Source organism: Apteryx rowi, unplaced genomic scaffold, assembly GCF_003343035.1.
Source record: "Apteryx rowi isolate R43461 unplaced genomic scaffold, aptRow1 scaffold_1230, whole genome shotgun sequence".
In the NCBI taxonomy this organism is placed as follows: Eukaryota; Metazoa; Chordata; class Aves; order Apterygiformes; family Apterygidae; genus Apteryx; species Apteryx rowi.
Genome location: NW_020447454.1, coordinates 85,596 through 99,668, shown reverse-complemented (window position 1 = coordinate 99,668; position 14,073 = coordinate 85,596). Strand labels below are relative to the sequence as shown.

Sequence of the window (14,073 nt, the reverse complement as noted above, 5' to 3'; positions counted from 1 at the left end):
GGGGGTCCTCAGAAAGCCCACAACTTCCAACAAGGTCCTCAAGTTCTAGTCAGAGCCCAAACACTGCTGCGCAAACTGCTGCATCTGTTTGCTGCCTCTGTTAGCTGCGCTCAGCAGGTAAAAACTGTCCAGCAGGTAAAAACTTTTATACACTAAAGTGCAATCTTTCCTTTCCTTTTCTAGTTAAAAAATGGATCTTAAGATGTTTCTATGTCCTTCCTTGAACTCTAAAGGTGCAGAATAAAGTCAATACAGAAAAAAATACTGCTACTTTATTACATGCGATTAGGTCTGCTGTAATGCTGAATGAAAATACAGAAGTTTTAAGTTTTGGAACACAACTACAGCTCTATTACTTTAATAGTGTTTCAGTAGAAATCAGTAAAAAAACCCTCAAAAGTATAGGACAACTGAAAGATATTAGAAGAGTGAAGGCAGTATGGCTAGGTCTTGTAAGTACACTGTATCTACACAGAAACCTGAAGCACTGCTGCAGTTTCATCAAAACCTCCCATCACTGAATCAGAACATCCATTTGGAAGAAAAAAAAAAGGCACTACTAGGCTAATGGAAAAATTGAAACTGCAGATTGATGAATTCTTCTGTCCAATTTTAACATTTTTATTCATTTCATCTTTATGCTTAGAAACATTTTAACGACTCAATGAAGACTTAAACAGTATATCACATGGCAGCAACTCTTGTTCTTCAGTGTAATCCTATCGATGAGAAATGGGGAAAACAGCTGTTATTGGTTATATTTATGGACAAAAGAGATTTGTCTCAGGATGAACAAACTGTGTCTTTTTTCTTGGTTTATGTACCATTTGTATTTAGAAGAAAAGCTTTGAAACATGAAAAGAAGAATTAGACAGAAGAGAACTGATCTCAATTTACAGTCAAAATCATTTTAAAAATTGATTATTTATCAAAACCTGCTTTTCTTAATCTTATTCTTAAATCAATCCAATTATGAAAAAAAAAGAATTCAGAATATCTGATTTTATTTTTAAACATTTGAGAATTAGAAAATCTTCAAATTCCAGCAACACCTCAGATAATTCCATCTTTTCTGGAGGACAAATGATTGCAAGAACTGAAAATTATTAGTAGAGTGTAAATTGGGACATACGCAAAAATAAACAATACTATTATTTTTCACACATTTAATTCAATAAATGCAGACTATTCTAAAATTTACTAGAACAACGATGGAAATTACAATGTGCCAGTATATTCCTATAGTCTGTAAAAATGAAGAGTTGTGCTACACAAAATGAGGCACCCAATAACCTCATTCCATTGAGGACATGGAAATTTTGCCACTGACTTCAGCAGAACCAATACATCACCTCTAGGTTTCTGGAATATAAATGCCAACAATTTATAATGCAGTCAGGTTTAAGGACTCAAGAAATAATAAGAGAGAGTTGGACCTTCAAAATAATTTCTTCAATGTAGATAGCTTAGCAAAATAAAAACAATGCATCTGTCACCTCTTTCAAAAATAATCATTTAAAACTAGTATAGAATTTGACCATTTTGGGGTAAGTTATATCCATTGGTTGAAGAATGAAATCCACCGTTTGTTATTTCTTGTGTGCTAGGAATTACAGAAGAACAAATCAAATAACTTTTTAGCAAGAAGGATACAATCCCAAAACTGGAGAGCTTTTCAGTTCCTTTTTTTTTCAGATCAATTTAATACTCAGAAAGTGTGACAGAGGACTACTAGATAAGCTGTGTATATTTATAAATTTAATTTTCATTAACACTGAAGACTTAGGTGCTCCTGTTAGAGAACTACTGCATTCTAAGCACTTTTGAATATTTTGTTCCTTAAATTCAGATTCCTCACATAGGAGCTTAATTGTAGACTCTGACATCTGAAAGTCATAGCCCAAGTCAACAGTCCAAAATTAAACGTGAAATCTGTGTCAAGCATGTAACAAACTAAAATAGTCTTCTAATTTCCTAATTTCAAGGTCATCTTGAATATGTATTAAAATACAATTTCAGAGAATCAAACATTAACTGCTAACTCTAGAAATCTATTCTTACTTGTCTTCTATGGTTTAAATTATTTGCTTCTTTTCAAAAGTTCATTTTGATTTTGTATGCTGAAATGCTTAAGCCAAAGAGTTAACTGATGTAAGTAAACTGAACTTCTGCATTTAAAACAAAGGAAAACCAAAGAATTCCTCATCTATTCTTTTTTACGATCTTGGTAGTTTAGCAAATTATCACCGAATTCCTGCTAAAGGGATATAATCTAGCAGCTGAAGTCTAAAACATATTATTTCATTACGAAGTATCCCTTGTATCTTATGCATTTTACTATCAAACTCCAACTCTTAATTTAGCAAACTAAAAGTAAACAACTCTCATCTACAGTAAACCAAGAAATTAATAAAAGTGTAAATAAGCACCCAAGAAATATCTAATGATGCATCCTTGTCAAACTAGCAAGAAACGGCAATATAAGAACACTGAAATTCTGAGAATACCAGAAAGGTCAAGACATGCATGTATTTCTACTTGACTGCTTTGTAACTCATGACTATTTAAGCACAGTGACTATATGGTGGATAACTAAAAATGCTTTTAGTAGCTCTACCATACAACACTCAGCATCTGTGCATCTACAGCAACGTGACAAAGTGCTACTCTCCCTCTCCATAGCTTCTCTCTTCTTTCTGTGAAAACAGCAATCTGACAGTGCTCTCCCTAAGTCTTTTAAGGTCAGCACATACTTTAAAGCAGAAGTTTATCTAAAGAAAAGCAAGTGTACTGGAAATGTAAATATTTATTTAATAGCTCCACCCCCCCCAGTCAGTAAACACGTACACTAAATAAATCATTAAATAGTATTAAAGACAGATACTGGTAGCACTACTAAAGGCAACTTCAATTACAATATAAAATTTAGGTGGGTAACACCTAATTATTCAAGTTGGAATTCAGTAAGGGACATCAGACTAGACACATACGGTTTTATGAAAAATAGCACACTTTTTTGTAAACAATACTGAGCACACTGTTTTATGCCTTAAAAAGGACACTTACAAGACCTTGTATCTCAAAACAGTGCTCAGGTATGGATTTAAATGCTGAATCACTACACCGAATCACTACAAATACTTCCTGAATTGCTTTCCTTTACCTTTCCTGAGCAAAACTATAACTGCTACACATAAAAAATCCTATATATTTAATGCATCACTGAACAGACAAGTCAACCTAGTGAAAGGAACTTTTTCTGGAATAATAAATTTCAGTAAAAATGAGACTGGTATCTTCATAAAAACTTGTCTGTCTAGCTCCCATTCAAGCTATAGTTCTGCTTGATAAAGCAAGTCCATCAGCTGCACTGATTCTGGAAACCAGTACAACAGCATGTTTGCTTTGACAAAACTTGCAACGCATAACAAGCTACTTACCCATATCTCCATAGACTTGCGAGGTGTGATACTGAGGAATGTACTGCGTTGCCATATCACCTGCTCCGGTCACTGGCGAGTATATATGACGTGGTGGAGGGGGTATCATGGCTGGAAGAGGAAGGAAGCCTGGCAGGGGGGGATGCGGAGGTCTGTGTATCACTGCATGACCACCAGGGTGAAATTCTGGAGCCTGGGGAACCACCACAACCCTTCTAACGCCACTGTCCTCAATAACCTGCGCAACGAGAAAGAATGTGCATCAGAAAGAAATGCTTAGCAACAAGCAGAAGAATAACTGTGTCTGGAAGGAAACAGCTTGAAAGCTATGTTTCTATAGATACTTACAACTAGCAATAGCAAAACCCTTCTGAATAAAGAAGCAAAACCTCGTCCAAATTGGAGAAAAGCAAAATAAGAGAAGATAAGACAAAAAACTGCACGTGGAGAGAGGACAATTTAAGTGCTATCTAGGTCATTGGTAAGAGTATGTCTTGTAAGAAACTGAAATAACGCCATTAATTTCTGAATGTGATGGGGAGAAATATTCTACTACAAAGCCTGGTTGCCATAACATCTTATAAACACCTAGACACATTTATGGCATTAGTCTGTCTTGTCCCCAGGGTCCTGTTTTCCCACTCCTTCACACCACATGCATGCAGCACTGCTCCTAGGATTCATTTTGCAATGCAACAACTAGATGGCCCCCTGGAAGCGATCTGGTGCCAGGACTGATCTAGGTCTGCACAAACAGAGAGAACAGGCAGGACAGTGCCTGCTCTCTGCTATCCGCCCGACACAGGCCTCCTACACTATCCCAGCAGCCACGGTGCTTCACGCTGTGCCTGTCAGCATGCAGCAGCCATCAGCTGCCGAGCTACTGAAGTACAAATCTAGCAGGATGGTAGTCAGCCTTCTCAATACTCCTTCACAGCTCAAGGTAATTTTTAAAGACCCTTAAAAACTTTTGCTGTTTAAAAGTCTTGCACTTTGAAAGAAGCTAAACAGAGTTCAGAGAAGATGAGAGCCTTTGCAGCAGCCTGTGCCCGACTCAGGGCGCGCAAAGCAGTTTGTTACTGCAAAAATCTCTCTGGCGAGCAGGAGAGCTGTGACAGGACGGCCTTTTGCTGAGGGATCTGAGCGCAGCCCTTAGCAATGCTGTTAAAAGTTCAGACAAACACAAGCAGCATATGTGATACCACGATGAGAATAAGCATGGTCACATAGGATGCATGGAGCCAAGGAGTGCCGTGCACAGTACGTGGAGCACTAGGGGGGTCTGTAGGTGAGCAGGCACAAAGGCCTATGGTACAGGTACCGGTACCGAACTAGAAAACACTCTTCACTCTAGATGAGGATCAGCCATCAACTGGACAACAAACGGGTCACTCCTTGAAGACAGAAAAGATGGCCAGTGACCCTCTCTAGAGGGTACCACTAGTGATAAATTTACAAATAAACATGACTGCCAGTAATATCTAAATGAGATGATCATGGCATGGCTTGACTTGGATGTACTGTGGGGACAAAATATCTGAGATGCCTATAAATGGTTTTTCTCTATTTCCTCAAAACCTGTTGCAGAAAAATGCCAGGGGGACTGCCCTGTAAGAGTTTTTGGATGAAAAGTTTATTTGGAAAAGGAGGAGAAACAAGAAAAATTTAAAATATTCTGAATATTTCCTAAGCAGGGGACAAGCCAACCCTATGACCTAAGTTTTCACTGGTATTTGAAAGCAGGTGTGGACAGACAGGCTACAGCTACATTGCCAAGTAAGCCGATGCAATAGGAGCAGATCAAAGCACTTGGTGCCAAGACGCTTCCACATCCACTGTTTGAGATTAAGGGTATTACACTGGGCTAGATTTAGTCTTGTGCATTGCTGTAAACATTTCCACCGTGTGTATGATTGAAAGCTCTTTGGAGGATCAATCACTGCTCTGGTACACATCTGGAATGGAGCTTCTGCCTTTGTTTTCTCTGAAAGGAATCTGTTTTGCACACCTCAGATACTGCAAGTCAAATCAAGCCAAGGTAAGGCAGGATGCTGCAGGGAACTGTTTCAAAACTTGGCTACTGTATTGAGAAAAATGGTTACATAGACATAGCTGTATGCTTCTGGTGTGACGGTAGAGGGAAGATTCTTATACACAAGCCGTAACATTCAGAAAACAAAGTATGTGTACAATACAGCTGATCACCTTGCTTAGATAAATAAAAAAATATATGGAGACTAACGTACGTGTTCTAAGTGAACACAGCTTTAAAATAAATACACGTTGTGTGACTTTGAAAAGGATTGGCTATCTTTAGTACAGAGAAATTGTCCCTTATCAGGAAAGAATAATTTTACTAAAGAACATTCTTTGTATCTACTGAAAGTGTAGCTGTTTGGTTCCTAAGGCAGGATATATTAACAGCAGTGAAGACAACTAGAACTTCTGTTGTCCAATGTATTTCCCTAAACATGGAAATTAAATTAAATTATTTTTAAGGCTCTTTGCTTGCACCAAAAATGACCTCATCAAATATGTTATTACACATTATGTAGCACTATACACAGCAACAATATTCAGATTCAGAGAAACTCTAAATAAGAAAATAATTCAAACTTCAAATTGTCACTAGGTCCCTAGCCTTCCCTGCAGAGCTCAGTCTGAGGCATGTACAGCGTGCAGGTTATGTGTACTTAACAGCCCCCATGGTATCCCAGCACATCAGGGTAAATCATGCAAGTCAGTTACTTCACACTTAAAGAACTTTAAAGGTGAACATCAAAAAGGGGTAGGAGTGCGTGCGTGCGTGCGTGCGTGTGTTTTTAAGTTGAACCACAGACTGTATCAAGTCAATATGCTGAAACAGATATTCAGTAAACCTTTATTTATTTAAATCCATTAAGATCTTTTTGTTGCTTTCAGGCCCATCACGCCTAGTCTGGGCCAGTGCTTCTTCTCCAAAAGGGTCCAGTATGGTTTCTGATTACAGCTTTGTGCTTAACACGCAATCTAGAGGTGATGTATATGGCAGGGATATATACAGAGCTTTATCATGACATTTATTACGAAACTGATCAAAAACTTAAGGGCAGATTCAGATTATGTAGGATGCAGCATTCTTAAAAAAAAGCTACTAGCACAGTTTATAATTACATTATTTTTCAGGTCAAATTTAGAATACCTGAAATCATTTAATATGTTTTCTTGGGTCTGTTGATACTCTAAGCAAATCAGAGATAGCTACCCAGTTCATAGCAACAGGGACCTTAAGTTCAGTAGCGTAAAATCAAAGAGTTTAACAAATTAGGTATATATCTGTGTACCTAAATTAAACATTAACTTAACTGTAGGCCCCTATCAGGCAACTGCAGGAAAAAACTCACAAAGCACAAACAGAATCATGCCAAGTCTGTCATTTTAAGTTAAAAAAGAAACAAGTTAGCTATTATCATAGTTTTACTAGCCAAACATTTTGTTCTGGCATAAGCCCGTATCACTGGGTGAACCAATCAAATGCCACTGGAGGATTCATGACAGACATGACTACAGACAGCTTGGAGAGGATGAATAAAGATGTAACGTGCTTTCTTTCAGAATTTCATTACTACAATTCCAAAAGAAAAGGGAGGGAGAAATAAATCAACTCTCCCTTTTCTTTCCAAACTTGTGAATTGCTTTTTTAAAAACTATGATTTATGTGATGCAAGAAAAACAAACATGCTTTATTCTGTAGTTATCCCTAACTTCCAGAGGACAGCATGTTGGGTCACTGCCAAATAGTAGTTGAAGCAAGTAGAGGCATGATAGAATTAAACTAAAATAGGTAAAAGATGGTTATACTGAATTTGTTCTTCTAGACTGATGGCTTGAGGCATTTAGCTGGTTTCCAATCTCTCTCCGAATACATCTGCAGTTACAGACTTTTAAAAATATACTAAGCCTGAAGGAACCGTGTAAGTTAGTTTGCTGGGACTGACTACATTGAGTCTGGGGTAACTTTTAGCTCGATAGTGGTAGTTTTCCCTTTTAGCAAGACTGCCATCTAATCTTCTGGCTTGTAACAGAAGCTTCCAACATAAACCACAACAGCTGGTATGTTTTGTCAGCAGTAAATACTTCAAAAGCCTTATAATCTACAGGTTTTACTGGACTATGATATTTCTACTCAGATGAAAGCAGCAGACATGAGATCATTCCACCTGTACTCTGAGCTGGACGGATGTGAGGCACCTCCAGCTCAAAAGTCGCAGAGCAGTGGATGCCCAGCACTTGCCTGAACGAACAAGCTCCAATGAAAGGCTAACAAGCTTGTCCCAGCAAAGCTCAGGCCTTCAGTCTGTCTGCTGCAAGTTGTCTTCAATGGAAGGATAAGTTTATTTCATAAAAATTATTCAGAATTTTACAAGTTACAAAACCTTTTAAACAGTAATTCAACAACTGAAATTAAGTAGTCAAGAAATTAGCTTACAGTAAAACTAATTCCAATTATTTCAAAAGTTCTTTCCATTCTTTAAAAGTGAATCTTAATAGGAATCAAGCCTTTTTACTATGAATCTAAAGATAAATTTACTTTCATTATTTTTAATTCATTTCTCTTCTACCTGTTTGGGACCTCAACTGTGAAAGATTTATGACCAACTTATCAACTAACTTTCAAGAGATGAAAGGTAAAACCACAGAGACCCCATGTACTAGTCTGTCCAACCTAACAGCCTTTTCCTAGAGGACAATTTTTCATGAAGTTCAGAGAAACTATGAAACATCTGGACACTGGAAGGTTTCTGGTTGCATTATTTTCTTTTCAATGAATACCATAGGATGGGCACACAGAGTCTGCAAAAGTAGACTGGTTACAGCAGCAGAACATCATGAGCAGATCTGAGAGTGGCATTCATCTGCTTTAATTTCTAGGTCTGACCTACTAATTCATAGGCTCTTTCTGTAGTTGGGGGAAAGAAAAAAGACATTATCTAGAAGGCAATACATCTCACCTTAAGACAGGTGTCCCAAATAGGTGAGATAAATCAGCCTTTCAATCAGCTTTAAAGGATGTCCCGGTTATCTAGCTTGGATCAGTTTTAATTTTCAGACATCTCAATTAGGACTTCTCCAGTAGAGACAAGAGCAGAGCCCCATTTTACAGATAAGCAGTAGAAGCACATATTGTACGACAATTTGTCCCCAGTGAAGGGTTGACATTCTTTCATGCTACTTGCTACACTTTATCTGATCTGTTTTACTCCTAATCTGCAGGGAACTTCCCAGAGATGGAACTATGGGTATGTCCTTAAAACTACATTGGTGCCAGGAAAAAACATCCATGAACCTGGAATTCAGTACAGATCCTGGACAAAGCATTATTTGTGTCATGAATCTTCTCTATGCTCAGACGGCATATAGTACATTAGGATCCTGAACTCAGTAAGGAACTGTCTGCTATTGTAATTTAAGTAGTTGATCTGTAACTAAATGGTGTACAAACCATGAAAAGAGTCTCCCATCACAGAGATACTATGGGACATCTCCCATTATTTACTTGCATGATCACTGTGACTCAGAAGCTTGATACATCAATTTACTGGATTAGCTATTTCAGTTCTACTCCTACAATTTTCATGCAAACAAAATGTTAAGAATCAAATGAATGGACATACCTGTGGGGCATATCCAGGAGGCACATAAATAGTAGGCACTGAACCATTTGGGGACATCATTGGAACCTGAGCAGGACCTAAATGGGTTACAGAAATATTCAGTACAGTACCATTTAATAATCTGAAAAAGTTCAAAAGAACACGCTGAACTGCAAAGCATCTGTAAAAAATATACAAGATAACATGGATAAGCAAAGGCAATGAACTGTATAGATAAAATTACAGCAAAGGGCATTCCGTGAAACCTAAGAGACATTTAAAACAAACAACAACAACAAAACCCTGTCATCAGCAGATATTTTTCCCTTTTCTCAGTAAGTCCACAGAAGAGCTTATGGAGGTACCCAATACTTCCAAAACTTCTTTAAAGACAACAAGTCAAAAGAATCATCCCATAGTGAAGAGACAGTAGAAGAGACTTTAGAATACCACCAAAAAAAAAAAGAAAAAAAAAGCCCCACAGAAACAAATTGCTAAGACCAGATGGTATTCAGTTAAGAGTTTTCAAAAAGATTTCTTATAAAAATGCTGTTCTGTCACTAGTGATCAATCACCTAAAGTCATCTCAGTACCACAGGAATGAGACAGCAAATAAGACAGTAACTGTCCAGATCCCAGGGGGAAGCCAGTGTATTATAAACTGCTACCAATGATAAAAGTTGTGATACCATGATGATCCTGGTACCATGCAAGCTGGAAAGAAACTGTAACAAAGAATGGAATTTGCAGACACTTAGATAAATATGGCAGAATGGGGAAGTGTTAATGTGGCATCTGTAGATAAAGCAATGCCTCGAAAATCTGATACCTTCAAAGAACTCTGAGCAAAAGGACAGTATTATACACTTGGATTTTCTAAAAGCTTTTGACTGTCTCAAAGATTCAAAGAAGCAACGCTGCCTTTGGTTAAAAAGGGAGGAGGGCTGCTCATGAATAAATAACTGCTTTGAGAATAGGAAACAAAGGATAGAAGTAAACGATCAGCTTTCAAATTGGCGACAGTGACCAAAGGAGTCCCACAGGGATGTGAAGAAGAAGCTGTTCAAGATATGAACAAAACCTCTGGAAAAGGGGAACAAACAGCCACATCTACAAGCTGTCTACTCAGAGAGCTGCAAAAGAACCTCACAGTGCTGAATGACTGGACAGTAAAAATGCATAAGAAAGCACTGATAAGTGTAAAGCAATGCTCCTGCTCTGAAAGTATGTATTTACAGTGTTAAACGATAAATTAGCTGCGATTAAAAACAGACAATGGAGTTACTATATGTATTTCTAAGAAAATACCAGCCGAATGTTCTTCAGTGGCATTCACAGAAGGAAACAGAACATTAAAAATCCTTACTGAAATAATGGAGCATGAAAAGAAAATACTATCCACACTGTGCCCCAATACCTCGAGGACTATGTGCAATGCCTGTCTTCCTCTTCCCAAAAGAACGTAATAGAACTAGAAAAGGACAAAAGTGGAAGAAAAGTTTACAAAGGCTTTATACCGCTTTACCAGGAAAGACTAAAGAGATTGGGATAATTCCACCTACAGATGGTTAAAAGGTAAACAGGCAGGAAGGAGAGAAATGGTAGAGGACCTATAAAATTCACCATCTGTTTAAAATAGGAAGACAAATCATTTACAATTTCTTACAGTACAGGAACCAAAGACTGCAAATTAAATCATCAAATAAAAGGTTTAAAACAGTGAAAAAGGAGTTTCTCATGAAATGCACAGTTAAACAGTGCCACTCACTGCTGTAAGAGCGTGGGGAAGCTAAAGGTTAGGTTCAAAAGTAATTGAACAAGTTATTGGAAGAAGTAATCCATTAAGAACTGTAGAAAACCCAAATATTACTTTCGGCTCCAGAAGCTTTTATGCTAGAAACAAGAAAGTTATTTCTGTGTGCCTGCCCTATTCTTACATTCTCCCCTTCAGCATTTGATACTGGCCTCTATCAGAGCGACCAAGTTGGCACAGGCTTCAAGCGGGACCGCGTACAGACAGCCTTACATTCTTGTGTCTAAAATACAAAAAGTAACATATTAGAGAGCAACTGAAACGCAACACAATCCAACCAAGTTTTGTGGCAAGACCACAAGATTGGGATACAGATACCCCAGACTGCATTCTCAATTTTACAGCAGATTTCTTATCTAACCTATGACAAATCCACAAGACTTGTGAATTATACCTTTAAAAATGCAGAAAATCCAAATTTCTCATTAAGCTCAGTGAAGTTACCAAAAGCATCATCCAACTCTTAGTGAAATTACAACAATACTTCTGTTTGAGAGGGTGTTTTCAGTTCTCACATTAACATTTGCAGATCTTAACACAGTTTATCAAATGGAAAGTGCTAAGCAAATATAAAGTACAGTTATATAAGATTACCTACACCCCATTTTAATAAGAATGAACTTGACAGAAAAATAAAAGATAACTATGCCTGAATGCCAAGAACAGGATAAAGGAACAAAAAGCATTCTTTAAAGTAGCAGCATGTAATCAGATTTGATTACCTACACCGTATGGACTACTTTACAATAAGCTACAAAAGTTTAGAAATATATTGGCTGGAAAGAATTGCAGCTTTATTCTCTGAGGTGTTAACTCATGATTGTGGGGGTGAAGAATTTTCAAGAACAAGGTCTTAGTCGAAAGATTAACTGAACTGTGGAACAGCAAATAATAAAAGAACTACAGTATGCTCTGCTTTGAATATTGAACCTTGAGGTGTTTTTGCTCAGGTGAAACTCAAAATTGTTTCAGTGGAACATTTGTGTTGAAAAAGAAGTGAAAAAGTGAAGTGAAAAGAAGTGAAAGAGCTGAAGAAGTACTGAAAAGTATTAACCTACAATAAATTGGAAAAGGTCAACAAGTAATTTAAAGTTACCATTAGACCAACCTGCCAAAAATTAATTCTTAAATAAGAGGGAGGGTTTTTATACAATCTGCATCTTGCATAGTTTACCTGTAGTTTCTTCATAAAAAAATACAAGATACAGACATTTTTGTTAAAACTCACCTTTTTCAACACACATGAACAGCTACATAAGTTCCAAGTAAACTGAGAATTAAGTCCACAGTTACTAAGACTTTTTTCAGCAAACGCAATGGCCTAGGAGGATGAAGGAACTGTAATGTGGACAGCTTGTTTCTTTGCAACCTGGTAGGTATTTCCATGTTTGGCTTTTTATTTGTTTGTTCAATACTCTTTACGCATTTGTCTAAATTAACAAGTAGGTCCTGATTAACAAATCATACTTCTTTGTACAGATCACCTCTTTAAGTGCTTTAAATACCTCTGTCTTGACAAACAAAAAGCAGTTGTTATCTCCAATCCAGTACAAAGGTTGACCCACAACGCAGTTCTAAAGTTCCTCGCAAAATGAGTGTGAGTACACCATAATAGAGCAGGCAGAAAAATAAAAACAAAGGCAACATGAACCTGAAAAATTCTTGCAATTTTAGAATGAAGTCAGCAGTCTGCCACACCTGCATCCAAACTGCAACACTCTGAAGTTCCAAAATTAATGGAAATTTATTTTTTTAATATTCACGATTAAGGGTAAACTCTAACACACTTCTGATTAGATTTCTGAATAACTGTGGGGTTAGATGATATAGAAACATTCAAGAAAAAGGAAAGCAAGGAAAAAAGTTGGCAGACTATACACTTTAACGAATACAGGGTTTTTGCAGTGATGTTGCTGACTTCTTCACAGAAAGCACATTATTACCTGCAGAACTGTTAAAAAATTTTTTCCATATTTAGAAAAGATTAAATACTTTATAAAAGCAGAAATACATTTCTTGGGGTTTTTTTGTTTGTTTGTTTTTTAAACAACTAAGGTGAAGTTCTCGGCTTCACTTAAGTAAAATACATTGTAAGAGGAATTCCCATGCTTTTAGGTACTGGTTAGACTGGTGCATGAAAAAAACAGTATGTTTTACCAGGATGCGAGAATGATTTAAGTATCAGCAAATAACAGCATCAGGAGTCATGTTAACCAAACATCTAGTTTTCTATATTGCACATAAATGGAATTCAACTTCATCCAAATCGCTGTTGTTATGAATATTAAAGATATTACTCTTGTAAGAGGAGATCTACAGTCTTCTGTATTCCTTTAAGGTACACATTCTCTCCATATAAAAGTGGAAAAACAATTATTGTGGGAGAAAACCTCCAAACATGCAACCATGTTAAACTCCATTTTTGAAAAATGACTTATTGCTTACAAAAAAGGGCAAATTTAACCCAAGATGCTGATGTTTCCCCATACTTCTAAGTTACCATCTTACAGAAATTTGCTATTTCACTGTTATGAAAGGAAAAGCTCATAAAAAGTCTCCAAATGAGCATTTTGTTCCAAGTTAAAAAAAAAAAAAACAACAAACAAGATCCCTATTAACGATCACATAAGACTTAGAGCACATTCCCTTAAACAGGAAATGCATAAAAAAATCGCAACGGCAGAAGAAATACCCACCCCCTCCCGCCAGCAGCCACAGCAGGTTAAGATCACTAGCGTGTATGTTTAAGGCTATAACAGAAACCTTACTTTGCTCATTACAGATGTCATAAACGCGTAGCACAATTAAGAGCGATGCATGACTGCTATGATTTTGGAAAAAAAAAATCGAACACAGGCACTCCTGAAAAACCGAGGCTACCACCACCCCCACGCCTCTGACTCGCCCTGCCAAGGCCGGCTGCACCGGAGCTCCCGCAGGGCGGCGGGCGGCAGCTCCCGGCCCCCCCGGCTCGCGGTGCCCCGCGGCGGCCCCGCCGGGGGCTCAGCGCTGCGCGGACCCCCCACGCTGGGTGGTTTTTATTTTATTTTAATTGTTTTTTCCTCCCGGCCCCATCCGCCGCTGCGCCAGCTCCGCGCCCCGGCGGGTGCTTGGCCGCGGCGGCGCGGCGCCGGGGGGACCTTACCGCTCATTTCGGGCCGGGGCCGGGGCCGGGGCCGGGGCCGGG

At 38.0% G+C, this 14,073-nt stretch overlaps 1 protein-coding gene across 22 annotated transcripts in view; it reads right to left on the bottom strand.

The window, feature by feature from the left end:
- Positions 1-43: 43 nt before the first annotated feature.
- Positions 44-14,073, bottom strand: part of LOC112960877 (fibronectin type-III domain-containing protein 3a-like) — an 80,181-nt gene continuing 66,151 nt past the window's right edge. For 18 of the 22 annotated variants that reach the window (XM_026055501.1, XM_026055500.1, XM_026055507.1 and 15 more), the window contains 3 exons: positions 9,095-9,171; positions 3,441-3,678; positions 44-1,096 (listed from right to left, as the gene is read on the bottom strand). In XM_026055501.1, the coding sequence (XP_025911286.1) occupies positions 957-1,096; positions 3,441-3,678; positions 9,095-9,171 (455 nt within the window). In that variant the 3' untranslated portion in view covers positions 44-956. Of the gene's footprint in view, positions 1,097-1,151; positions 1,363-3,440; positions 3,679-9,094; positions 9,172-11,038; positions 11,110-14,073 lie in introns of those variants that run through there. The other 4 variants (XM_026055523.1, XM_026055509.1, XM_026055510.1 and 1 more) reach the window with 4 other exon arrangements.